A 27,318-nucleotide genomic window follows, 5' to 3' on the forward strand; every position below is an offset into this window, starting at 1 on the left:
ACTCATCTCCTTAAAGGTTTTTTTGCTACCGGCCAAAAGTTCTTCCAGAGGTTTCTTTAGGTTTTACTGTTTAAGACAATATTCCATTCAAAGGTGCCCCTCACAAGGAAAATAGTTTTAGCCAATTTATCCTTGTTAAATAACTGGAAATATTCCTGCCTTCTTTGGTGACTAAGCAGAATTAATTTTGCCAGCAACAGGTTCACACCTCCTACTAAAGTGATTCTGTATCTCAGTAAACTGAAAGATAGGAAACCAGCAATAAAGCAAGACAGGGTAAAATTTTTAAAAGCAGGCAATAAACATGGTTTCAGGAATGCCTACACTGAATAGGCAGGCCAGGAGAACCTCGAGAGTTTAAGAGTTCAACAGAACGTTCCAACAAGAGATGGCTGGAAAGGTCTCCGCTGGCAACGCTGATGCGAGGTGACAGCTGGACACGCTTCGGTCCCTGGGAACATATGCAGTGAGGAGATCAGAACGGCAGGAGCTGCTACGCTCTTGGAGAAGGTGAAACCCGCCTGCAATTTTAACAAAATTTGGGGGAAGTACGTTCTGGTTTTGCACTCTGTTCGTTGACCTGAGCTTCTCATTGCACTGGAGAAATGCTTTCCAATCACTCCAAGTTAAACTACTTTTTCTTCATACCTGCTGGCAGAGGTGGAACTTGTTGAATTAGTTTTAGATGGAGGAAAAAAAATGTTATGCTTATCCTTGTTTTATCTGAACAGTTAATTAAAAACTAGGCACTTGTGTGATGTCCTCAGCACATCACAACTACCATAACATACGTGTCCTGTACTCTAAGCAGTGAGCACCACTGTGTGGGCAGTATCAGCTAAAACATCCTAGACAAATACTGAAGCAGCAAGAGGCTATACATGTGCAAAAGTTAACACCACCCAAAATGAAGTGTTCCCCCCCGCCCCGCCCTGCTTCCAAAAGGAAGGGTACTTAAAAACATCAAAAAAGTGGCCCTCACATTCTCTTAGTTCCCCTATAGGAATTTTGAGAGAATATTAAGGAAAGAGAGAGAAAAAAATCTTTTTTCAGAAATGCATTCTTTTCTATTGTTTTAGGGCACTTGCTAACTAATTTAGCTCTAATATCTAGAGAGCATTTTCAATATATCGAAGACAAAGATCAAAACTTCTAAAAAGTTATCAACCACATTTCTGCAATAAGTAATTCTTGGTTCAAATTAAGTTTATAAGGAAAATACCAGGAAATATTGCCTCCTACAAAATAGGTTATATCTAAACTCAGTACACAATAAACTGAACAATGGAAACAAGCTCTTTTTAATGTTTTTATTATAGAAAAAAAGGCTTACACTTGACTCCAAAAAAGCATTATTTTCATGAACAAAGGATTTATTACAGTGAAGTTGCTTAAAGAAACCTTTAGAGATTCAAGAAAAAAATATAATGCTATAACTCCCTCAGATGGAACTCTAAATTATTTGCACAAGCAAAGTAAATCCCTTGGCTCTTACCACTTTTCTGACCCAGTACAGGACTTCAGATTTTCTTCTCCCCTATTCCTTGATAAACATAGCTGAGAGAAAGATTTGGTGAAAATGGCAGTACTTTTCAAGCTTGATTTTCAACCATTTTATAGCATTGGATTGACATGAAAATTCAGAAGTGACAAGACATACTTTTCTCATAAGTCTATCAGTTAAATATTACAGTTGCAGCAGATTTCAGTGCGATCTGTGTCTCGGATCATTTACCATTTTCAGGTCCATACCACAGAAGATCTCTTAGCAAGGTATTTGGCTCTTCTGACTTTATACTAAAAACAAACCAACAAAAACCTACACAAAAATGAAGGCATGCAGTTGAAACATTTCTTTGCAGTGCAGCAGAATTCAGAATTTAAGATTTTTAGTTAAAACATGACAGAACAAATTGCAGTGTTCCAGATACTCCTTTAGTTTTATAGAAAAATCAAAACTGCTGGCTCTGGTTGATCCAATATCAAAAGTAAAACTAATCCATACTTGAGACCTTATTAAAAGAGACAAATCACAGAACAAACAATACCTTACTTCCCTAGTAGTGCTACATGTGGACTAACCGTAACTCAAGAGCATCTACGCAACGTTAAAAGAAGTTTCTAAGCACATTTAAGCTTCTCACTCTTCAAAGGTATGCTAAGGCTGCACCTCAAAGTATTCTACAGATTAAAAAAAAAGTTTTAAAAAACAAGAAAATCGAGTTCTTATTTACAACTAACTACGCAAATTTACTATGACAAAAAATTTAAAAAAGGCAAAACACAGAAAGAAAAAGGAGAAAACAAAAAGAAAGAGAAGCCACATCAGACGGCTGCTATTCAAAACCTACTTTCCTCTCCTCCCCAAAGGGAAAAAAGTTAAGAGTCTAACTCACACATGGAGTTTTTCTGGAAATGATTTCCTAATCTCCTCAAATTTAGTTAACACTATTTGATTTCAAATAACTCTGAAGTGAGGAATCTACTTATTGTACTGTGCACTGTAACATGAAGCTAGTTCTTACCATACTACTTAAACAGAATTTTCTAATTTTTCCTAAAAATAAAAGCTGCATTTTCCCCCGTTAGGGTTCATATCATCGTAACTTTTATGTTGGCATAAACCTTATTTAAGTTCACCAACAGTCATATTTAACCTTCTTTAATTTTTGTGCTACATCATGTAACTTCTTATGTCATCAAGCTGCCACATAAGAGATGACATGAAAATTTGTATACTATAAAAAAAAAAAAATTTCCATGGATACAAAGAGGAGAAACAACAAAAGCTTTTTTCCCCCCCTTCCCTCCTATGGCACACTCCATAGCACCAAAGGCTGCCACCTTATAGCTCATCCTTGAGGATTTTAACCCTGGAGAGAAGTCAGTCCTTTTCACAGTCACAGGGTTGTGTTTAAAACAACTTTTATGACTGAATAGGTAGTGAAAATGCAGGACACTGACAAATATCCCTCCTTCGAAGGATATTAAAGTTATGCTCTATTAACTCCTCTTCAGAGCAGGCAACAGTCTCAGAAGTATCGACAACCTCAAAGATATGTAACAATCTGACTTTAACATTGTAAACAGGTTCACACCATTCTGAACAGCTTGTCATTACAGTTATGCAAAGCAGTTGAAGGACGCTTAAATATTTAAGACCTCTGTCATCAAACTACACTGTGGATTCTGATTTGCATTAAAATGTGCGTAATTACTTGCATAATTTAATATCTATAAAATTAAGGAATTTAATAGGAAATCCTGTTTTAAAGAGAGGCTTATAATGTAGCTTTCCAACAACTTTTAGCTGCATAAAGCTCTAATAAGGACTTATTTTAATATATAACTCCCACAACCTCTATCAAATAGACATTCTTAACCACCTGTAAATATATTATTACATGATAAAACAGTCCTCCAAATAGAACAATTTATTCTTAATTTTATATAAAATTTTTTTAAAAAGGTTTTTTTTCCAAAATAATGTGCAACCACGAAAATAAGTGACTTTTTGGAAAACTCTAAGCTGTCTGTAGCTCTCAGTCTCTGAAAGACTTTACAGACCTCTTATTCTTTCTTGGTTTCCATCCTTAATTTTAGATAAACAAGTGTTTAGCAAGGCTATATTATTAGTAGTTCATCACATAGACTGGAGTCAGTAATACCATCTTATTTCACTGTTCTAATGTACAATTCAAAAAAAAAAAATCAAAAAATAGCAGAGTCGTACCTGCAAATTCCCTTGGTTTACACTGCTCTTTGATATTAAAGACAATTAAGAGAACTTCCAATTTCCTTTTTTCCCTGTCAATATCTGAAAAGATTTGAATACATGCAAGTCAAAACTACGTAATTCCGATAAAAAGGTCCGCATTCATGAAGATCATTAATAAATGACTACCTTCAATAAATAAGTCTATTTGGAAATCCTAGAGAATTCTTTTTTCTAAACAATTTAGTCTTTTTTCTTTTCCAATATGCTTTTCTGTTTAAGCTCTCCGTCTGAAAGTTCTGTATATTTTTCCTTTTTTTCTTCTTCTTGTTCTTCCTCACTGCCTTCATCTGTGAGCTCCCGATCACCACTTCCCTTTTTAGGTGACTCACTTTCATCTAAAGCCCCTTCTGTATCAGCTGTGCAGATGCCATAGCACATGATACTGATGACCCCCAGGGGCAGCCCAAAGAGAAAACATCCCAGCAGCGGTGAACTCTTGAACACAGACTGTTGGAACAAAAATCTGAAGTCAAAAAACCCTTCTGGTGAATACACAAAGTTGCCACACAAAATTCCTCCTGACTACTTCTTCAGGGAGTAGGAATCATCTCATCATTCCTATTTTAAGTTTATACAAGTCTCAAAACTTCTGATACTAAAGCATTCCACCGGGATGGTGAATGACAATGTGCCATAAGTTTGAAAAGCAGCTGTTTTAATAGCATCAAAGTACTAATAATTTCAGCTCTTACCTGTGCACATTAAAATTTGTTAGGCCTAAGTCATCATAAGGCATCAAAGCCACTCCTACAGGTTTTATTCAGAAGAAATGGGCTTTTGTTTTTTAAAAACTGATGCCTTAATATAGCACTTTCACAAAAGTTTGGAAGCCATGGGTACAGAAACGTGCAGATTTCAACTTAAGCTCACTGCAGAAGTTTTTGGGTTGTCTAGAACAAGCGAAGAAAGTGATTTAGTGAATAAAGTGATAAAATTCTGTTAAGCATAGCTAAACTGTAAATATGATGATAAAAACCTCTAAGTAATTCACTTAGGTGCTAGCTAGACTGAAACCATAACATTTCACAGAACACAGAAAAGCTGTCAGTTTCAGGCAAAAGGCACCAAAAGTGTCAAGGAAAAGACTTTGAATTCTCTCTCTTCTACTAGTTAAAATATGTGGCAAGTTAGAAAACAAGAAAGGAGTAAAAAAAAGAGTAAGAGATTGACTAGGGTTTTGACTATACATATATTGAACACTTACCACACTGGAAAATACTATTCGAAGCTTTAAGACAGGTTCACTAGGCTTAAATCTGTATTTGTATGTTTACATATATGGATACGTACGAAAACAGAAAAAACAGTCAAAATGGGTATAAAAGTACTTCTAAATCATCTGAAAGGGTCTGCAACTTGACTAGCGACTTTAAACCAAAGAGAACAAAAAGGGAACTTACAACTACAGTGGACTTGGCGTCATAGACTATTCTCTTGATTCGCTGCAGAAATCCATCACCACCCTGTGCCTGCAATTTCAAATGGAACCATGTCAAAACTGTTGACACTTTTCAGTTATGATGCCAAAAGTTCATTCTTCAGACCTTGCAATCTTAAGCCCCTTTAGAAGGAAATAAAAAGTAATTATTCTTGCATCTCATGATGCCCAGACACTCCAACTTCTCAAGCAAGGACAAGCATTTCAACAGCCACCTGAAAAATCCTCTCAAACATGCTTAAAGCAACCAATGTCAACGGTGAACTGGCACTCTTTACCACCTCTTACCACAGAAAAACACTAGCAGAAACTACCATGTGTCTGGCTATGAAAACTCTACAATCTTGAAGAGGTCTCCTGAATTTTCCTTCTGCTGCTGTCTATCTATTTTAAATGATGATTGCAGCTGTCAGGGAAACTTAAGAGCTGAATAAAAAAAGAGGACATGTAGGCATAGTAAACAAAGCTCGAGCTGAATAACTACAGCCTATACCTATCACACCTCCTAATTTATATACATCTTCAAAATACTATGGGAATTCGAAGGCAATTCATCTGTTGAACAGACACAGTCTTCACTTTCTCTTTACCCAAGGAACAAATGGGCTGAAAAGCTACAATTTGGAGGAGCCAACTGAGCAGGGCTCGTTCTCCACCAAAACCCCAGAAGATTCATAAAGATGCCTGACTTCAGAAAGCTACCATGAAGCACAACAGTTTGGGATTATTCACCTTCGTATTCTTATTTTCTATCAAGGAAGGAGTGGGGTTAAACTCCCCCAAAATTCCACTACAATTCGGAAAGTTTGTATTCCCTTTTCCTTTACCTGGGAAAAACTGCCATTCCTTAACAGCTACATGATTTCTTGGCCTGAACATAGCTAAAGTAATGCCATTTTTTATTTATATATGGATATATACAGCTCTGTTTAGCTTTAATGACATCACTTTTTTTTTTTTACATTTATGTGAAAGGGTTAAGATAAAGATGTGCATCTAGATAGACCTTTAATCATTCTAGCTGAAATACTGTAAACAAAAAGTATAAAGGGATGAGCGATACTATGACAAAATGAAAAGATCACAAAAAATGAAATTATTCAGAGTGAAAAAGCAGACAGAAATCAATTTTTCTTGGTGCTTCAATGAGGATATTTATATGCAGATGAGTAGATATTAATAACAACTTACAATTTGAAAACACAATAAAAGAAATGAGAACTGAAGACCAAAGAACCATCAAGTTGCAGAAACACCCCTGCTCTTATAACTCCAAGCATGGCCAGTAAAGCCATAAACCGTAAGCAGCTCAATTTATATTATGCTGTACTACATGTATGTGCCAGATTAAATAAAGCATCCCATACGACTGAAGGAATCCAGAGTATTACTTATTGCTACCTCACCACCTAACACTAACTGCCTGGGGCTCAGACCAGGCATTCCAAGAGACATTCCTTCTCCCAGAAGATCCTGGGGTGATTTGTTAGCACTGCCTCCCTTGGTTGCAAGTCCCTCCTGCCCGCTATGTAGGGAGGAAGGCTCTGATCCACAGAACTGTTTCTCACCCACACAGCTCTCTGCCCATCTTTAAGTACCCCGAGGGCAGAACGAACAGGAGTTGGTTTTGCCAAGGTTTTGCCATCAATTCCACATGGGTTTACAAGTTCATTTTCTTGTAACAAACCTAAAAAAATGAGTGGTCTTTTAAAGAAGATAGAGAGGTAACCTCATATCTGTCTGAAACACGCAATGTAAATATACCATAGGTTTTTCAATTGGAACTTATCACTCATCAAGCCACTGAATTTATTCACTTCTTAAAAGAAAGTAGAGTTTGAATTTATCCACTTCCTAAAAGAAAACAGAGTAAAAAGAAAGAGTGGAGTTACTCTAAGCAAGAGATTAAATGGCAATTTTAAACGCCTGCATTTAAAGCAAATCAGGAGAAGGAATACAAATCCTCTCAACTTATCAGCTAATGGCAAGCTACATGCAGAAAAACAGAGTTACTTTCTGTCAGAGGTAATGAACTCAGAGCAGTGAGCAAAGATATACCTCAAGAATCACAACATTCACCATCATGGAGAGGCAGAAAGATAATGGATACTAAATTAGGGTTAGCAAATTACTTTTTCCCTACTTTAATATCTTAAGGAAATCAACACCAACCAATATATTCCATGTCATATTGGAGACTTACTTCAGCTGTACCATCCAAGATATTGTTAATAAACTGAACCATGTCTTCTGTGTTCTCAATTTGCCTATCTGGTAAAAAATACTGCTGATTGGAGGTATTCAATACCACAATAGTGGGGATTGTCAAGTCACTGAAAACATAAAACAAGTGTTAGATATTTACAGAAATACTGCACAAAACATTGCAATTCAAATGTCCCCTGCACAGTTTAAAAGCGTATCCAGTAACCTTCTCTTCATATGCGCTCCCAAAAAAACAGCTCTGACATAGGCAAAGGGAAAGAGATGCACCTTAAAGCCACAAGCATGTTTTTTTTATTAACATTTTTCTTTCACATTTCTGTCTGTGAATTTACTGAAGCTTATTGCATTTTAGAAACCTATACTGAGTGCAAATCAGGTACCCTGTGATTTGACAGCTACTGAAACATCTCAGACAGTAGCTGTCTGTTTGAAATATAAACTTATGAAGGGCTGTAGTGCACTAAAACAAAAAACTATAACCCAAAATTTCAATCACATACAATCATGGTCCAATTGATCAGCACTATCAATTAACCTCTACCTTTCAAGCCCAAAAGAAAGACATATCTACCAAAGTTTTATTGTATTCCTTTCAGATGCAGCACATAAGCTACCGCTAGTCTTTAACCCATTATTCATTAGCTGAACTCCATATTCATTGTTTAGGATCCCAGAAACCAAAAATTTAAGTTGGAAATGACCCTTGAGATAAACTAGTCCAATCTATGGCTCAAAGAAGAATCAACTTCAAAGTAAAACGTGTTTAGACAAAAATAATACTGCATGAGTACACTGGTTGACAAACAAGACCTAAAAAAAACATTTTAAAAGTATTCTGCTCCCTTTGTTCATTTGCTAAGTTATTATCAATAATGTATTTATGCATTAGGAGTCTCTTCTTCACATCATTCAGTTTTCTAATTTTCACTCTTGTCTAATAGTGACATGTTCATACATATTTTATATACCTAATATTGATAACTTTAACCATAACTGTGGCATCAGAGCCAACAATCAGTTATTTCATTACAATATTTTTATTAATTAATCAAGACTCCATTTTTCTTAAAGCTACAGAAATACCTTTAAGTTTCCTCATATATTCAAGATTTTTAAAAATAAATTCCAAAAATGTAAATGTTAATACTTCTTAAACTATTCGTTTTCCCAGGAATAATAAAACTTTTAGAAGACTTACAAAATTTGTGCAGACCAAAAATCTTAAGTCTCAAGTTGAAATAATGGCATATCTCAAAAAAAGTAGAACCAACTACAGAAATAACTTCATCCTTTCAAGTGGATTTATTTATATATTTATAAATGTCTAAAGAAAAGTTGCATTAAAAATATTCTCTACTTATTAGGGACAAACATAAGCAGGAGTCAAACCTGGGCAAGCATTTGTGCTCTGTGAGAAGAAACAGAGCCTGCCCTCTTGGATTTTACCATACTCCAAACATATACGTACACACACACACTCACACACACACTCACACACACACTCACACACACTCACACACTTCAGCAGACAGTTTTTCAAGAGGCTGTTTTGCTCGTTTGTAGTTGCTGCCATCTCGTGGAAAACCGAAGCACTGACAATAGAGGTTTACCGAAAGAACAACTACTTATACTACTGAATATATTTTTTACTTTGCCGATTTCCACTTATACTGGAAATACATACATTATTCTTTAAAAAATAAACCTGAGGCCCGTGAATATTTTAAAAGATTCCCATATGTTACAAAATCAGGCATTTTGGAGAATGAAATTAAACAAAGGAGCTGAAAAGATGCAGTAATAGCTATCAGACCACTACCGCTGTACATGCCAGTTTTGTCTTCTTCCCCTTCTTTTTCTCCCTTCTAAGAATGTCACCCCCCTGTGTCCCTTCTTTGTACATTAGTTCTTGAGCTCTGTAGAACATATCTGAAGACACTTGGTTTTCTGCTACATTAGCAAAGTAACTCCCCCACGCTCCCAAACAGGGAAAGAGCAACATTTCTGCCAGATAAATGTGCTCCAGCAGCTCCATACAGTCAGGTAAGGACCTACACAAAACAGGCAAAAAAAGGGAGGGGAGTCCCAATTTTGGCAGTTATAAAATCACTAGCTCAATCACACTGTTTAAGCTCTATTTGCAATGCAGTCACTTCCAGATTACTTGTGTTCAGACACTAGACTGCAGGCACTGCACTGATACACAGAGCTGGGGCCTCCACGGAGCTGCAGAGCGCAGCGCCTGCAAATCTGCCTGGATTTGTTACCTGGGCCTCATAGGCTCTTCGTGGCTTTAGAATTTTTGAAGAATATTTCAAAGATGTACTAATTTTTTTGCATCAAGGACAGATAACATCGTCTGTGTATTTTATGCTTCTCTGCTGCAGTATAATTCTGCACATTATAAATATTAAGACACATGGTGAAATCAGGATTTTAAAGTGTCTGTTCATTAATTTATGCCCTTCTCTCCAAAATCACTTTGGAAAATACTAATTGATATGAATCTCTGTTCTTACAAAGATTTCTTATTAAAAAAACTCAGGAAATCACTGTATTTTGCTGTTCAGCCACTTTCCTGACAAAGCACAGCTAATGAAGTAACAGCCACTTGCAATGAGCATCAGGCTTCAATACCTGTCAATAAGAATAAAGCAAGTACCTCCATAAACGAATAAAAAATGCAGATAATACAAACATTTATAATTTCAGTTACAAACTGAAGCAATTTCTATTTTTTTTCCATTCCTTGTAGGCAGAACTGAGATATAATAACCTTTTTTTTTAAGAAAAAAAAAGCCAATTTGAAAGACTGGCCTTGTCAGCACTAACAGCAAGACAAATTTCTAACACTAAACTATGCAGCTTTAGATTAAGAAACGACCACATTACACACTGACTTTTGAGCACAGCAATCTTTTTTCTTAAAATCCAAGAAAAGCAGAATTTCTTCAGAAGGTTGTACTTTAATATAACTAGTGACAAGTATAGCAACAGAAGTAATACTCAACTAAGAATTTACTTACTCCATTAGTAGGCTATTAATGTAATCATTTCCATCCATATGGCCAAATTGGAAATCTCTGGTAGAGACACAGTGAAAAGCATAATCATGAAATAAATAATGAGAATAATGAGTTTCAGTATCAGAAGTTCCTCCTTAAATATTTTTCTTGCAAGTGAAGACAGCACACACTGAATGCACAATATATTTTGAAAAACAGGCCAGACTGCAGAATAGACAACATTCCAAAACATGACTGATGAAACTGTCTTATGCGCGAATATTATTTACATTAGCATACTAATAACAAGGCACAACACTATTTTTATGTCAAAGCGACTGCTGTTTTAGAAATGTCAATGCTGAAGCTCAGTCTAAGATGCTGTAGTACTACAGAAGCATACCTGTGAAAATGATCCCGATAATCTCTAGCAACTTCCTGAATAATAGATTTTAGTCTGGAGAAGAAAAAAAAGTTGCACTGGTATGTAAGGTATATTCCATCAAAATCCAAACAAGACACATTTAGATTTTTGTAATAAGGAGTAACTTATCTCATCAGCAATTTTTCTAATTCCAGTAACAAAACACCTTGTTCACCTTGCATGCTTTCTTAGGATTGAAATGTTATAGAGTCTCAATATGAGAAAAACACAAGAGAGGCTATCTTGATCCATCCATTTCTTTCCTAAGGATAGAGCATTGTGCTCTTGAATAAAAAAGTAGAACTGGAAAAATAATATACATGGAATTTGAACAATATTCTTAGCTGATTAATCTAATCAGAAACGGAGTTGGGGCAGCGTGATTCCTCCCAATTTCTTCAGCAGACCCAGCTGAAAATAACCTCTCTGGATACAGGTCCGACATACAACAAAAAGTTAAGCATCATCAAATTCATTTTAACACAACTGAGACAAACTTTAACAAAAAAGATGATTATTCTTCATCTCAGCTGCCTGAACTCAAGTATTCTTTTCTGTATTGAAAAGGTAACATATTAGTTTTTTAAAAAGCTATTCAATTATTGCCACAAAGATCAAAAATGCTTATTTCTTATGTCTTCCTGTGATCTCATAAGTGAAGTGATACAGAAATTCCAATCAAACTCTCACTGAAAACTTGCATGGACTTCAAAACAGCCATAAACTGAGTAAGCTCAGTAAATTAATAATTTGGAGATCATCCACAAGTTGAAACCTTTCATTTAACTTATTCTCGAATAGTTAAAAAGTTTCAGGAAATTCCCAAAATTCTATAAGCCAACAATGTTTTCTGCCAGATCAGCACTTTTCTCTCAGTGTCACCAATACTCATTTCTGTACCTCATATGTTCCACTGACGAGTTTTTATCATCAATGACTGCAATAGCCACAAGTTTCCCTAAAATAAGGAATGAAATATATTAAACCATTAAAAAAAAAAAAGCACACATATTCCCCTTATGAAACATACTTATGACCTAGAAGATCTAGCAGGAATTAGTTTCCAGGAAACTAATCCATTAGTTTCTAGCAGGAATTAGTTTACTAACAAACCTGGAACGGCAAATAACCTCTTTTAGCTGATCAAATGCCAGTTTTCTTAAACTGTTGAAAATACACTAACATGTGGCTTAATGCAACATCTTTAGCATTCTATGACAAGCACAGAAGAAAGAAGTTAAAGAATAAAGAAGTTAAAGAAGAAAAGTATGGACAAATACATAGTTTATATACACAGGAATCCAAGAGGCATATTTGCATATACATAAATATTATGCTATGAAAAACTATTATAAAGATTATATAAAACTAATATTAAATTATATTAATATTATATAATTACAAGCTGGTTCAAAGTGATCTAACCACGATTGTCTTAATTAAACATCCCTTATTTTTGTTCAATATTCTTAAAAATCTGGAGTCGTATCCTTACAGAAAGAAAAGGTAGGAATTTAGTGACAGACAAAAGAAATCATTAAACAAGAAAGACAGATTCTTAGTTCAATCCTTGCCAGAGAAGCTTGGTTAATCAGAGGAGCTTTTGCAAGACCCTCCACACAGATTTACCAAATAACCCCAAAAGAACATAGTATTTTTTCTAAAGAACATGAAACTTTTTTCCCAAACACTTTTTAGATCAAGAAGTAAAAACAGAAAAAAAGATGAATTCCTGAATTCCAGGTACTGGGTGAAATGGTAATATCTCCATCATATTACTAAAGTTATTGCTTCCTTTTTTTTTTCTTGTAATTCAAGGAATTGAGGAAAAAAAAATTAAACAGCAAGACACAGCTACATTTAAACATTTTGGAACACTTCTGTAAATATCCTACAAAAACATATGTATAATAATATGCTTTTTACAAACATTTAAGATTAGACATTTCATAATCCTTAATACCTGAAATAAGTCAATGTTACATTGACTGAAACGTTTAGGCATCTTTCTTTTTAAACGGAAGGTATATTTTAAGGAGGAAAACTCTGGAAAACTAGTCACAAGAATCTGCTACTTTGGTGAATGTACACCTCAGATATAGAACAGATCACTTGTCACACATCACTTAGCTTTGAAGTTTTCATTTGACTTGGAAAATTTTATTAGAGAAAAGCTAAAGCAAGGTGTTCACTTTATCACATGTTCTTCTCCTTTCTTCACCATATCCATTTTAAAGATGGATAGTCAAAACTTTAGACAAATCTAAGCTCCTTTTAAAAATCCCTAAAAAGAATAATAAAATTCTTTGTAGGTATTTGAGGACTTAAAGGACTTAAATTTGAGGACAAAAATTTTATGTTCAAAGCTTCACTTTTTTTTTCTGACTGTTACAGGACTAGACAAAGTTGTATGTTACAAAGAAACGACTACTGTCGGCTTTGGCTGATGCCACAAATCAATAAAAACAGTCTCACCAACTTCAAATGACAGTAGACACTATCAATTTTAGCAGGTTAATTACTTTTAAAAACACGTTTTTAGATGATTTTTGATATTGGATGGTGTTTAAAAGATGTAGAAGAATTCAGTGGTAGCACTTTCTCACCTGTATCTCCAAGTTCATACAATGTAAAGCCATCTACATTAAGATAACCTTGAAATCTTTCTCTGTTTATCCAAGATGTCAGATCACCATCTTCATACTCTAAAAAAAAAAAAAAAAACACCCTGAAGATTAAACAAACATTTTGTATTTAAAAACAAGCAAGCAAACAGAAAACTCACTTCTTTTTTCGAGACTGCTTCCAGTACTTTAGATAGAAAGGTTCTTTTGTCAACGTTTTTTTTCCTGTCATTAGATACAATCGTATGAACACATTTCTCTTTAGTTTTAAGAATTCTGTAACAGTATTTTCAATATTTTAACATTTATAACAGTATTTTTATTTAACAGTATTAATAAATTTAAAGCAAGTATATTACAGCAGTTGAGTAGAAACTGCTATAGTTGATTTGATAATTACCCAAATCATGGGTAAATAAAATGCTGTTTGAAGAGATGACTGTGACCCAGTGCAGAAAGGAACAGTTCCTATGTTGTAAGAGAGTTTAAGTGAGGAGATGCAAAAATACAGAAAGCAATATTGGTGAAAGCTCTTAAACAGAGTAAAAGGAAATCAAGAAAAGACTAGGATTTCAACTGCTAGTTGTTAGAACCTGAAAAGAAGCTAATTCTAGCCTATGCCATTAGATCTTAATCACAAGTAAACTGGAAAAACTTCTTAAACAAACTTGTTTCAGGCCCAACTGTTGCACATAGTGAACTTGAGGTTCTGAATATTGTTACAATGAACTAAAACTAGAGCAAACAAACTCCAAGTTAAATTTCAATCTGCATTCTTTTTCCTTGGAAGTTTGCAAAACACCAAATAAAGACAAATTTGAAATACATTTGGCTAAACATTTTACTTCTCACTAGACTTTCTGAAAGACTAGGAAGATTTCATTTTTAAAAAGGAAAGGGGTAAAATTGTGTTTTATGTTCTTTTTTAAAAATCACACAGAGTATTTAAGTATAATTAAGCGAGGTAAGTAAACGTTCCCACTTAAAGTGAGAAAACTCAAAGCAACTGGCAAGACAGGAGAGGAGCCCAAAACAGAACACTGACTGGTGCAAAAAACGATCCAGTTGAAGACCAGAGCATACAAAAAACATGCACATGTCTTGGTAGGATGGTTAAGTAAACTTTTTTCATTGATACCGGGAGGCGGATGAAAGCAAAGACATGTCAGAAGTTTCTAATATCAACGCTTCTTGATCTGAAAGTAAAGGAAAAAAAATCCAAAAGGAAAAATTCTGAAAGAGATTCATTTTAGTTTTCCTTGAAGTAGGCATTAAAAGATAACCATGATCTGTTACAAAAACATTTGTTTTCTTGAAGGAAAATGAGAAGAGAACATTTTTCCTTTATCAGAGAAATGTTTCAGCATCTGCAAAAGCACTATATTATTCTACAGACAAAAACAGGCCTGAAACAACTCATAAAAGCTGTAAAACATACCAATAAGCTTGAAGGAAAAAAAAAAAAAAAAGGCATCTATTTTGGAGAAAAATAGGTGCCAAAGAATGTTTGAGAGATGTAAAATTAGAACCCCTTTGAAAAGGAAAAGCCTGGTTAGTCCCTTCCTTTAGGAACATTCATATGTTTTGAAAGTTCATCTGAAAGAAGACTACCCTAACAATAACTAGAACACTCTTCTGGGTAAACCCTTGGAAGTCTAAACTAAGTCTTGGTTTTGTACACACCTATCATTTGGAAAACTTTTCTTCTTTCAGGGAGAGAATGATGGATCAATTAATTGCAAATGTTTAGAGCATTCAGTATGAAAATTCATACTTGTAGTATGAATTTTAATTTTTTTTTTTAGAGAAAAACTCAACTTACTGTCCAATTTCTGCCCAATAATGTCAGTCAGTCTCTCATATTCAATATGTATAACTCATTTATTTATTTATTTTTACTATAACATTGTTAGTATGTTTTAAGAGGAAAGCTCTTTTACAAAATAATTAGAAATAAGAATTTTACAGGTGATCACCCAGCACAAAGTAATTTGGAATTGTTTCTGTTACATGCCTTTTGTGATATCATGGAAAAAAATTAAGTGATCATATTTTTGTTCCATAAAAAAAATACATAGTGGCATTACACACCTAAATTCCAGTTCCATTTTTCTCCATTCCTTAAAAACTATAACTTACCATGAAACTTGAGAATTTCTCACCAACCCTAACTCAACCTTCAAAGAATTCAACATGTTCTGGTTTTGTGTTTTTTTACATGCTTCAAGTACTTTGTCTGAAGGTGATGTATAGTTTTACTTACCATCATATACAAAGTAAGTTCCATCTTTGAATACCAAAACAGCTGGCAATTCAGGCAATGTCACATACTGAAAGAGAGGGTGTTTTTCAATTAAACCACGGATGACTCAAAAATTTTATACAAATCTTAAAGTGTGCACAGCTAGACTACAGGGATATATCTTCAAGTATGTTTAAAGGACCATTTAAGCAGAGCCTATCATGAATTCTAGGCAGTAGAAAAACATGAAAATTTAAAGGTTTCATCAGTCTTTTACTATTCTCTACTCCCACTCTATGCTGTTGTTAGTCTACCCATAATACATATGCAGTTATTTCTACTAAACTAATATTCAGTATTATTGTGGAGTGAGAGAGTAATATTGATAACATGTCCCCTTGTAAGTTTGTGCCATTTCCTGTGGCTCAGGCTGATGAAGATATAAATGCACTCATTCTGCACAAGGATGTAAACAGCTCTAATTTAGGTAAACAGAACAATGCTTCTATGAATTATCACCCTAAACACATATTTAGGATTTATTTGGTCATCAACAGACTTATTTAAAAATATACCAGATGTAGACACCCTTGCTCTGCAACTTAAAGAAACAGTCATCTCATGTTCAGCATGTCACTTAAAAAAAAAAAAAAAAAAGAAAAAAGGCAATCCTGCCGTTTATGAATTCTGGCATCTGTTCCTTACTGCTTGCTAACACTCTTGGTTAAAATAATAGACTATGTGATTAATAAAAGAATATGTGTTGAGCTTAGTCTTGCTGACACTGTTGGCTGAACTCTCTAATTTACTGATGTACTGGGGAAAAAATAGGAATAATATTATATTCTTCTAATTGATGAGCCTCCCACAATCGTTCTGGATTATCCTTCTCAGAGATACACTGTGACTCTGCTGCTTTCACAGTTAACAGTTCAAAACAACGAGGAAGTGGATAATTCTGGATGATGCTCTCATTCTATTTCCTCTAAGAGCAGTTTAGTCTCTTAAATGGCAGATCAGCCTATGCAGAGCATAGCTTGTAAAAGAGGCCTAAAATTTGGGACAAGATAATGTGCAGTGGCAAAACAGATCTTTTAACAAAGGTTGCAGGATACAACTACCAGCCAGTGTTTTCACAATATTTTTCCTGTTCTACATAATACTAGAAACGACCAATATGAGTTATAGCAAAATTATGTTTTGTGGGAAAACCTTGTCTGCTCGTTTTTATCACCAGGCGCACTTTCCAATGTGCAAGTAAATATTATTTTTCTTGCTCAACTGAGGCTAAGGTAGAAATAGGAAAATTCAAATCAATATAGTTCTTGATACAAGGGTTTTGGAAATCTAATGATACACTACTTATAGCGAGGTCAGTTCTACTTAGCAGGATGTAGAAAAAAAAGGAAAAGAATCACAGAATGGTTGAGGTTGGAAAGGACCTCAGGAGATCATCTAGCCCAACCCCTGGCTCAAGCAAGGACTCCTACAGCACATGGCACAGGACTCTATACAGATGGCTGAGGAATATCTGCAGGGAAGGAGACCCCAGTTTCTCTGTGCAATGCATTCCAGTGCTCTGTTGCCCTCACAATAAAACAACTTTTTCCTTATGTCAGATGAAACTGCCTGTCAATTTGCACACGTTGCCTCTCAATCTGCCATTGGGCACCACTGTGAAGAGTCTAGGTGCATCAAAAAAATCCAAGCGAATCACAAAAGAAATATGTAAGCTCTCACTCCACTAACCCTGTATGAGCGTTTTCACAGTCATGTCCCACTTTAAAAGTCATTTCAGGTCCCATTTGGAGATAAGAAGAAATTAGAAAGGCTCTTTATTTTACTTCAGCACTTGGACAACAACAGTTAGGCTTAAGAATAGCATTGACTTTTTTCATCCTTGTGATTTACTGTGAATGGTTTCCTTGTTACAGAATCCCACAAAGAGAGAGCATGGGATTCTGCAGTTAGTAGACTGGGTTATTTGATCTCAGAGCAGACTAGTGTTTTGATCAGCTGCTTTGCACAAGGTACGAAGAGGTAATGTATCCTTCGAATCAGGGAAGTCAGTGGGAAAATCCTGCATGTCTTCTGTTTAAGTTTATACTGCTTTATTAATTTGCTGAACAAAACATCTGGCCAAAGTAATAACAGATGAACTATTTACACACATACCAAATGTGCACTGCAAAAAGGTGAATGAGTAGTGACTAGTTAACAAGAGACTTATACACTAACAGTTATGAAAAGTTTCATCAAACTAGACAGTAAAAGACTCTACCATAACCTAAACTCAATTTGTACGTTTTACCTAGTGTAGACATGAATATCAAACATTTCAATGTAATCAGCTCAGGATTTACCAATCCTTTTTTCTAAGACAGATATCCAATTTGGAGACACAGATGTGGAGAATTATACAATGTCAATGGAAATAATAAGAACTGAAAGAGCTTACCTCAGGTAGTACATCTTCTGAGGCAGAAAAAAAGTATGTATAAACAATTAGTTCTGAGGCAACTTCTATGTATTTTTCCTGAAAAATACAAAGATTTTTAAAAACTTTTCAACTTTTAGTACAAATCAAAGGAATTTTCCTCATTTTTAGTACAAGTCAAAGGAAGCCTTATTTTGAAAGAGCAATTAAAAAATATGGTTACAACGAAAGAATGTAAAGCACTATAGAAGTAATTATAAAGACAAAATTTTATTATAACATATGTACTTTCTTCAGTCTTTCAACTATTACTTTCTCACCTGTTTTAGAAGATATATTTTAAACTACATCTGTGAAGAGCCAAAAGAAATAACTTTATTTAATCAAGTTTCAAACCTTTAAAGGAGATTCCCCACCAACATACACGAAAAGCACACGATGCCTCTTTTGCACATGCTCGAACATATGCTGGCTAGGAAGTGGCCTGATTAGAGGTCTGGGAGGGTAGGAAAGAAAAAGAAAGAAAAAAAAAAAAGAAGAGAAAGAAAAAAAGGTTCAGTTTCTACAAGCTGCAAAACTCCAAACAAGATCCCCCAGAACAGTTCATATAGGTTTCTTTCAAAATTCCCCAAAGCAAATTAAAGTAAAGCTTATTTTGTAAATTCTTATTTAACTCTTAAAGGATTCAAGTTTAAGTTTTCCAGGAAGACAAAAAAAACCCAAGGAACTTCCCACCCCCTAAAATAAATTCAGGAATTCTCCCTCAGTAACACCCTTAAATAAAATTTCAGTGTATCCTAGTATAAAATGCTGCTACAGTAACTATAAATATTCAAGTCATTTATGCACTGCATGGTCATTTGAAAAATAAATTTTGGATCTGAGTGCAGCGCTTGGGAAATATGGTCACCGAAATAAACATTCTCACAGACTTTTGGTAACTTATTAGAGATCAGTGATGGTCCTGGACTACACAGTTAGGACCTATAATTAATCTTATACATATATATGAATGCTTCTTAAGAATAAGAATAATGCTGAACTTCTTTCCTTCTCAAACATTACTGTCTATAAGGTTTGAGTGCCTGGGCCACTGTCAGGAAAGAAGAAAAAGTTCACGGAAATCACTGTGAACAATCTTGTAAAAACAATTTCCTTGTGTAAAAAGATCTTGTAAAAGAATATCCACATCTTTCAAGCTTCGAAGGTATATTAGATTTTTTTTTTTTTAAACAATTGCACATGAAACTGAGCGACTAATATGTAGCTTATTTAAATTAATGCCCCACTTTCTGTCCTTCAGCTAAATTCCATCCTTTAAAGAAAAATCCTGACAATTTAAGTCACCAGAACTATTCTCATGGAAATCTATACTTACCCTGCTACTCTATTAGCAAATTCAATTATATCATCTTTGGTTCTAGGTCCTCTATAATTGTATGCCAAGTCACCTTTTAAGCTGGACAGAGGGGATAAAAAAGAAGAAAAAATAGAAACATTGCAAAAACAACACTATTAAGAAGATTTTAAAAGACGCTCAACAAACTAAAAACATATCTGCACGTGTAGAACTACAAAACCTTCACACCTGTATTACAGTCATCTATTACAAATAATAAACAAGCTCATTTGTCAAATGATCACTCAAAAGAGTCATCTTTGGTTTGCCAAACATAAAACTGTGTAATGCAGTAAAATGCAATTGTAGAATTTTTTATACAATGCCAAATTTATTTTTTTCTGAAAATAATGTTCTTAATTATTAACACTTAACGGCTATTTTTTTTCTACTATACAGCAGTCATTTACTTCGAAAATGAATAGGTTTTCCTTTTGCTTAGGACTAAATTAAAAATATATCTAAAAAAAATCTACACCCAAACGTTCAGCATTTCAAAGAGACTAGTCCCTATCAATAAATAAATAAATAAATAAATAACACAGAAACTACATTAAGGGCCTTTTATAACTGAAAAATGTTGAATGATCTGCAAAACCTCCTGAATTTATGTACTTAGTTAGGACTCCTGTTCTGATCAGTTTACTGTACTTAACTGACAGGAGACATGACATACTTAATATTGCAAAAATAGAAAAGATTAAATGTCTTGTAAATTAATATTGCAAAAATAGAAAAGATTAAATGTCTTGTAAATTGGTAAATTTCAACAAGCTTCCTTGAAATCCAAACAACTGTAGGAAAACTACAAGACGAAAGCCATCTTAAAAAAATAATTAAAAAAATAATGCTTTTATACGCCAGAAGGATGTTTCCTCCCTAAAGATTACAAAGTTAAAAATCTTTACAACATTTTGAGAAAGTTAACTACAGAAGATCTATTACATATTCTGAAATTATTTGCTAAAACAATAAACTGCTGACAAACCAATATATTCATAGTAAAAATTAGTCAAAATTACTAGGACTTTTTTTAATGTGATTTTAGATTGGGTATTATGAGCAAATCCACACAACACTGTTACCTACTTATGTTTTCCTATAAATTTTAAGAAAAGAAGACATCAACACCCCTGGACAAACAACTGCTTTCACAATTATCCTATGCAGCAATCACTAGTATCCTTTATAAAAGATTTTCAACAGGGAAGAGAAAAGAGAGGTGATTAAAATACACGCACATATGCACACAAATATACATGTAACAAAGTTGCATAAAAGTATAAAATTCATAAGTTTAATTCTAAACTTGGTAAGCTGCCGTTGTTTTAGTTTTTACTATTATCAGGCAGCCTAATTAAAAAGGATTCCAGAGTAAAAAAAAAAAAAAAAAAAAAAAAAAGGAAAAAAAAAAAGAAAAAAAGAAAGGATTTCAGAGAAAAAAAAAAGGAGGAAAAAAAATGTTTTATCTGATATCAACTAGCTACATGTGCATTTTTTTAATCCACCTGAGATCACAGTCAGGAAAGGAAACAATTCAACAAGAAACATCAACTTACAGCTTAATTGTTGGATAGCCTCGCACTCCAAACTCGGATGCGATACCTGAAAGACATTGATAAGTGCAAAAGGGAACTAAGTCTATCTTGTTCTTCAAGACCACAGTTTAAAGACAGTTCACTATTTCAGCCACGTAAATTAATGAAAAAATAATGAATTTGAGCATCATGCATGGATTAAAGAAGCTCACATGGGCACCACTGTTCCCTATGCCTTACCCCTTCCAACGCCCTCCTGGCTGAAGACAAAGTGAAATGACTGTAAGCAAGCACATTAAAACTAAAACAATAGCATTACGCATATAACTTAAGTCTACACAAACCACTTCTTTGAATAAGTGAAGTTTTTCTCTTCAAACACCCTTGAAGGTCAAAAAATATAAGATATTACTGAAAATTAACATTAAAGGGGTAGAATATCTGAGACTGGTTCTGGTTTATAAGAAGCTGTTTTAACAGTGATGTAATGAATCTAGTGATTTCAGTAGGCCTTTGGTGTAACATCTTACAGACTAACTGCCCAAAAAGAGTAATAGCAAAAACATAAACACTTGTCCAAGATCAATAAGAGGAATCTAAAATGGAATTAAATTAGATGCTGTCAAAAGAAGTGCTATTGTATAAAAGTAATCTCAAAAGCATATCAAAGTCGTATCTTTGAAAAGCTTTTATCTTCCAGCTGTCAGAAAGCATTCTGACACAAAAGCATGAACAAATATCACAAAAATGCACACTACCACATGCTGTAACCTTTAAAGGGAATATAAACCTCAAGAGATTTTTCAAGTGCATTTGTTTATATGATAAAGAACAGAAGAACAACTTCTTTCTTATTTAAAAAAAAATTAAAACACATGATATGAAATTCCCCCAATCAAATCACACTTACTAGAAAAGGAAGTTGCATCCATCTTCCCAACTTTTACTGGAGAACCCATGCTTTTCATTTCTATACCAACTTCATTCCATACGGGCTCCAATTTCTTGCAGTGGCCACACCAAGGGGCATAAAACTGAGTAGCAGAAAAAGAGAGAAGTTAATTTGAACTCTCGAACACATTAACAGGAGTTATTTTCCATGTGTGCATTTCTTTATATTACAAGATTTAATAAAAATTCAAGGTGCTTAGAAAGGTGTAGTGGTAAACCGAGCTTTGACACTATTTTTTAACGTTGAAAACAGAAGTGTACAATTAACTTATTTAATTGCTGTACTAATTTAACAGTTATTTAAAAGCAGACTATGCAGTAACATTAAAATTAAAAAAAAAAACCTTTTAAATACCCCCCTCTATTATGGCAAAGTAAAAGATTACATAAATCAATCTTAGGAAAAGATTCTTACTCAGAAATACGGACTTTTTTTTTTTTTTTTTTTTTCCTAACAGGAGGATAATGTCCTTTGAAAGGAAGCAGAATACACAAGTGTTTCTCCAAGCTGCTCTCTGGATTTCAGTTTCAGACATTATTCTTATACAGGCACACTGTGAAATCCCACTGACCCCATCTTCTCTGAAACCAGAACAGGTGGGAGAATCATTCCATTCCATCTTTCTGCCCATGAATGGGCACAGTAAGCAACATTAACAAGGAAGATATTACCTGGCAATATTGTTTTCTGTCTTCCTATACATTACTGATTAATTCTGAAACAGTATATCTCAACTTGCCCACTAAAAAAAAAAAAAGCACCCCACAAATCTTAGTTATACTCCTCCCCCTCAGTTTAAGCGTTAGATCATCTGCTTCTTCCTAGGAGATTTAAAAGAGGCTGCAGCCTGAATTCAGTACTAAATCTGATTCCTGCTTCATCCTGAACAAAACAGATTGCTTATCCATATTGTCAACAGAATTAATATCATGTTAATTTTTCTGAACCATGCACAAAAGATTTTCCAAATGATTAAGCAGCTTTACTACAGTGTAGCATATTGTACATTTTGCGTTTCAGTTTCTAGCTTGATTTGAAATCAAGTGGAAGTCTTCAGGTTTTTCTCACATACTCACATCTACAAGCCAAATATCATCTTTGCGGTTTTCTTTAAACCTAGGAGGGGAAAAAATATATATATGATACATTGAAAAATACATAAATGATGTTCGTTTGTGAAAAAGTAAACTATTACTTCACTTATCTTGGTATAAAATTAAAACTAATAGAAAACCTAGTATTTTTATAGATCAACTAGTACATTCTCCTAGAGCATGGATTTACACACCTGTTAAGCTTAGCACTTCAATGAACATACATTATCCATGAATTATCTTTAACGTTAACATTAATTTTAGTTCAACTTCCTTCAGGATTTGACTACTACTGGTGTTCCAGTTTATGCTTTTTATAAAAATAACACTACTGGATAGAAAGTGTTTAAGTTATTAATAAAAAACAGGCACTAGTACTATTAGTTTAGATTACTGCTAGAGCAATGGCAACTTAACAAACCAGCTAGCTCCACCAACTGCAAATCTGACAGTAGATGCTGAAATTACTCTATTCCAACACAAAGAGTGTAATATGAAACTTCCTTGACACTTCTTAGAATGCTGGTTACACACTGAATTGAATTATTTTAAGTACCACAAGATCATACATATAATTTCATTACATAACTGCTTGTAAACTGTGCGTTAAATAAAACATAATTTTTATGGAAGGTTTGTTTCTTTCTGAAAAAAAAAAAAAGATAAACTTTAATAACAGTGACTAGGAATGGGACTGATGTCACATAATACAAAATACATTGTATAAAATCCTGATTGTGACACCTTTGCAAATAGTTTGCCAAGTCTTTAATAGAAAGAGAGGATTACATATAATTACTTATCTAGTAAATATGTGGTTGACATTATGGAGTTGAGGTGCAATTAATAGAAGTGATAATCTGACTCATCATTTCCCAATATGCATCATGACTATAAAGGGCTCATAGACAGTCAGCAGGATCACAGAATGTATATTACATTTTATTTAAAATTGAACAGCTTCCTAATGGTATGTAATAGTCCTGAAATTATACTAAAACTGAGCTAGGCCACTACTAGGAGAAAAAAAAAATCTCTAATATAATAATCTAATTACAAAACTGCGTATCTGAAACTAAAAACTACTGCAGTTCAGTGATGAAATCAATTATCTTCCCCCTTTTCCCTTCTCTTTTTGATAGCATGCTGAGTTTGTAAAGGTACTTACAATGACAGCACAACACAACTATTAGAAAACAGCATTTTTAAGGCAAACAATCGCTTGCTTTGCAACCTCACTAAAAGATGTAACATTACAGAGCTAATGGAAGAACTAGTTAGAGTCTATCATCTCTTGTGAATTCTAACAAAGCTCCAGCTCATTTCCAATTATAAAGTCAAATAATTGGTTATGATGCAACAGGTAAATACAGCTATCGAATCATCAGATCTTGGGTTATATTTGAATTTAGAATATTACCTCTGGTTCATAAAACAAGAATTTACAAGGAAATCACCTCTCCCTTATCACCTCTCCCCCAGTACTACTGGGTAACTGAAAAAAAAAAACATTAAAGCATTGAATGGCAAACTAAATCCTTGTTTAGAAAACTATCAAATGGCAAGAAAAAACAGAAGTTTGACAAAAGCAAAATTGTCTCAACTCAGTCCAGAAAGAGAAGTGGTATACAGTTATCATGAAGTTACAATCTGTCATTTATTTTTCCTTATTAAAGCTTTACTACTTTATATCTGCACTTCCACTGTAGTTTGATAATGTAAATGTGATAAAATTATTAGACAACACTGAGTGGGCTAAACATACTGTTGAAGAAAAATTGAAATCTCTGTATAAAGGGGTATTTCAACATTTCCCAAAGGTGCTCTTTCTAGGGCTATAAATATATTTCTAAGGGTAAAGATCTCAAAGTTTCCCATTAACTTCCCTCTGCAACCCTCTCTGTCAGCAGGACACAAGGCACAATCATACTGGCAGAAAGATGAGAGAGGTTATATCTTTGAATCAGAACCATGTGTCAAAAACATACACATCTCAACATCAACATTATGTGACCAAATATTGCCCTAACACCTTAACTTATGTACCCCAGTTCATCCTTAACTGTTAAAAGAAACCAGCACAGAGCATAACTAGGAACTTTGGCCACAACCCCAAGGAAATGAAACCTAGGCCAACTCAAGTGCTGCTTCCCCCAGCTCTAAGGTATCTCTGTACTGAGCCATGACAGCACCTTCTCCAGATAGAGGAATATTTACTTTTGTTTAAGTCAGATTACTCTTCTGCTTGGTTAGTACATTGTCACAGCTCAGCAAAGATGGCAGGACAAGTACAGATTTCAGATAGCAAGCAGCTATATCTGCACAGGCCAACAAAAAACACAGCTCTCGCTCTGCCTTTCTGTTTCTGCCTCTCTTCTATGGCCAAATGGGCAATGTTGGGTCTCAACTCTCCTGTGTTACTTCTCAGCTACTTGTTTTCTCCTATCCTGTAAGCTTGGTACAGGAACCTTCAATTTCCAAATATGCAAACAGAAGCACCTCTACAGTTCTGTGACTAGAAAGCAAAGTATTCTACATCAAGATTTCCTTCTAGCAGCTCTTTCACAAAAGCTCCATGAGTACAGAGTTATGCTTTGTCATTCCAAGCAACAATTACATTTAAACTTCAAACTATGATGCGGGAGCACAAATGCATTTCGTTTTATTCATTTGGCCTTTTCAAATTCAGTCTCTGAAAATATGAGGTGCGGATCAAAAACAACCTTTGCAAAGTCAATGCCAAGCAGTTCTGTGCTTTGGCTTCTCATGCACAACAGTTTAAACACAAGCCATAGATGCTGAGGTTTCTCCCTTCAGTACCCCTGACAGGATGTTCCATCCCTTGTGCTTTCACTGCCCCTCAAATTGATCCTAGCACTGCCTGCTTTTGCTGAGGAAGCAGAATGTTAGACAAAAAAACAGGCGTTTTCTTTTCTGACTCTTCAACTCTGTGAAGCGATTTATCACAGACTGATCCCTTATAAAAACAAAGACTTAAACCTGCTTAAACTTATCATGAAATGGCAATTGAATGCCTTCTCCTCACATCCCATGCAACTATTTTTTATACCTTCTTTCAATTCTCATAATTATGCTGCTTTGTGGCAGCAGTTGCCTTCAATCAGCTTGGCTGCTCTGACTTTATATATATATATATATATTTTTGGAAAGCCATGTTTTGTGCGAACAGCAAGCCCATATCCACGCAACTGGTGATGCAAAGACAGAAGGTAACTCATGACAGATATTCCTTAACACATGTCACAGCCTTGCTACCTTCCTACCACTTCTGCCAAGAGAAACTTCTTCCACCCGGTGCTGAGGACACAGCAACGGGCAGCGTCTGCCTTGGGCTGCTCCCTCCTTCCCCCCTAACGCGCCCTCGGGCGCAGCCGCCACTTACGACTCATCCAGGTCCTCCACGAAAGCCGCCTGCGAAGCCAGCACCAGCGCGACGGCCACTGCGGGGAGGGAGCGCGGGAGAGGCAGCGGTGAGTGCGGGAGGAGCCGCCGGACCGAGGAGCCGCCCGCCTCGTCCCGCCACCCTCAGGCGCCCCGGCTCCCCCGAGCCGCAGCCCCGGGACCACCTTCCCGCCCGGGCCGCCTTCCCCCCGCCGCGCCTTGATGGGCCCCGGTGGCGGCAGCGGCGGCTACTGCTGCCGCCCGCCCGGCCGCTACCTGCCGCCCCCAGGAGCTGCTGCTGCTGCTGCCAGAGCCGGCGCGGCCCCCGCGCCGCCGCCGCTGCCATGTTGACAGGAGCGCGGAGCGGCCGGAAAGGGAACGGGAAGGGGAAGCGGCGGCGCCGGGCGCGCCCCAGTGCGCAGGCGCGCGGGCCCCGCCCACGGGCGGTGGGCGCCGGTACCGCCCCGCGCTGAGGGGGCCGCGGCCGCGCGTGGGGAGGAGGGGGGTGTGGGTGAGCCCCTTCCCGGAGGGAGCCGCTGCATAGCCACGTTTTGGGGGGGGGGGCACCAAGGCCTGGGACATCTGCACCAGGGAATCCATATGGTTGGAAAAGACCTTCACGATCGTCAGGTGCAACCATAGACCCATCACCACCCTGCTTGCTGAACCATGTACCCCAGTGCCTCATCTACACGTTTCTTGAACACTGCCGGGGGGGTGACTCCACCACTTCCCCGGGCAGCCTATTCCAGTGCTTCA

General features: G+C 35.6%; 1 protein-coding gene across 1 annotated transcript; it reads right to left on the minus strand.

The window, feature by feature from the left end:
• Positions 1-3,627: 3,627 nt before the first annotated feature.
• TMX3 (thioredoxin related transmembrane protein 3) lies at positions 3,628-26,920 on the minus strand. The gene is made up of 16 exons (XM_088535635.1): positions 26,836-26,920; positions 26,561-26,618; positions 23,140-23,179; positions 22,022-22,145; positions 21,133-21,178; positions 19,553-19,633; positions 18,571-18,670; positions 18,196-18,273; positions 15,759-15,825; positions 13,478-13,576; positions 11,772-11,829; positions 10,851-10,904; positions 10,469-10,525; positions 7,420-7,549; positions 5,179-5,247; positions 3,628-4,225 (listed from the first exon to the last, which is right to left on the minus strand). Exons 1-16 carry the CDS (start codon positions 26,903-26,905, stop codon positions 3,959-3,961), a joined length of 1,398 nt encoding a protein of 465 aa, XP_088391761.1. The 5' UTR covers positions 26,906-26,920; the 3' UTR covers positions 3,628-3,958.
• Positions 26,921-27,318: the final 398 nt, after the last annotated feature.

The sequence above is a fragment of the Tinamus guttatus genome, unplaced genomic scaffold (assembly GCF_059628265.1).
Source record: "Tinamus guttatus ecotype Peru unplaced genomic scaffold, ASM5962826v1 Tinamus_guttatus_pri_ptg000639l, whole genome shotgun sequence".
NCBI lineage: Eukaryota > Metazoa > Chordata > Aves > Tinamiformes > Tinamidae > Tinamus > Tinamus guttatus.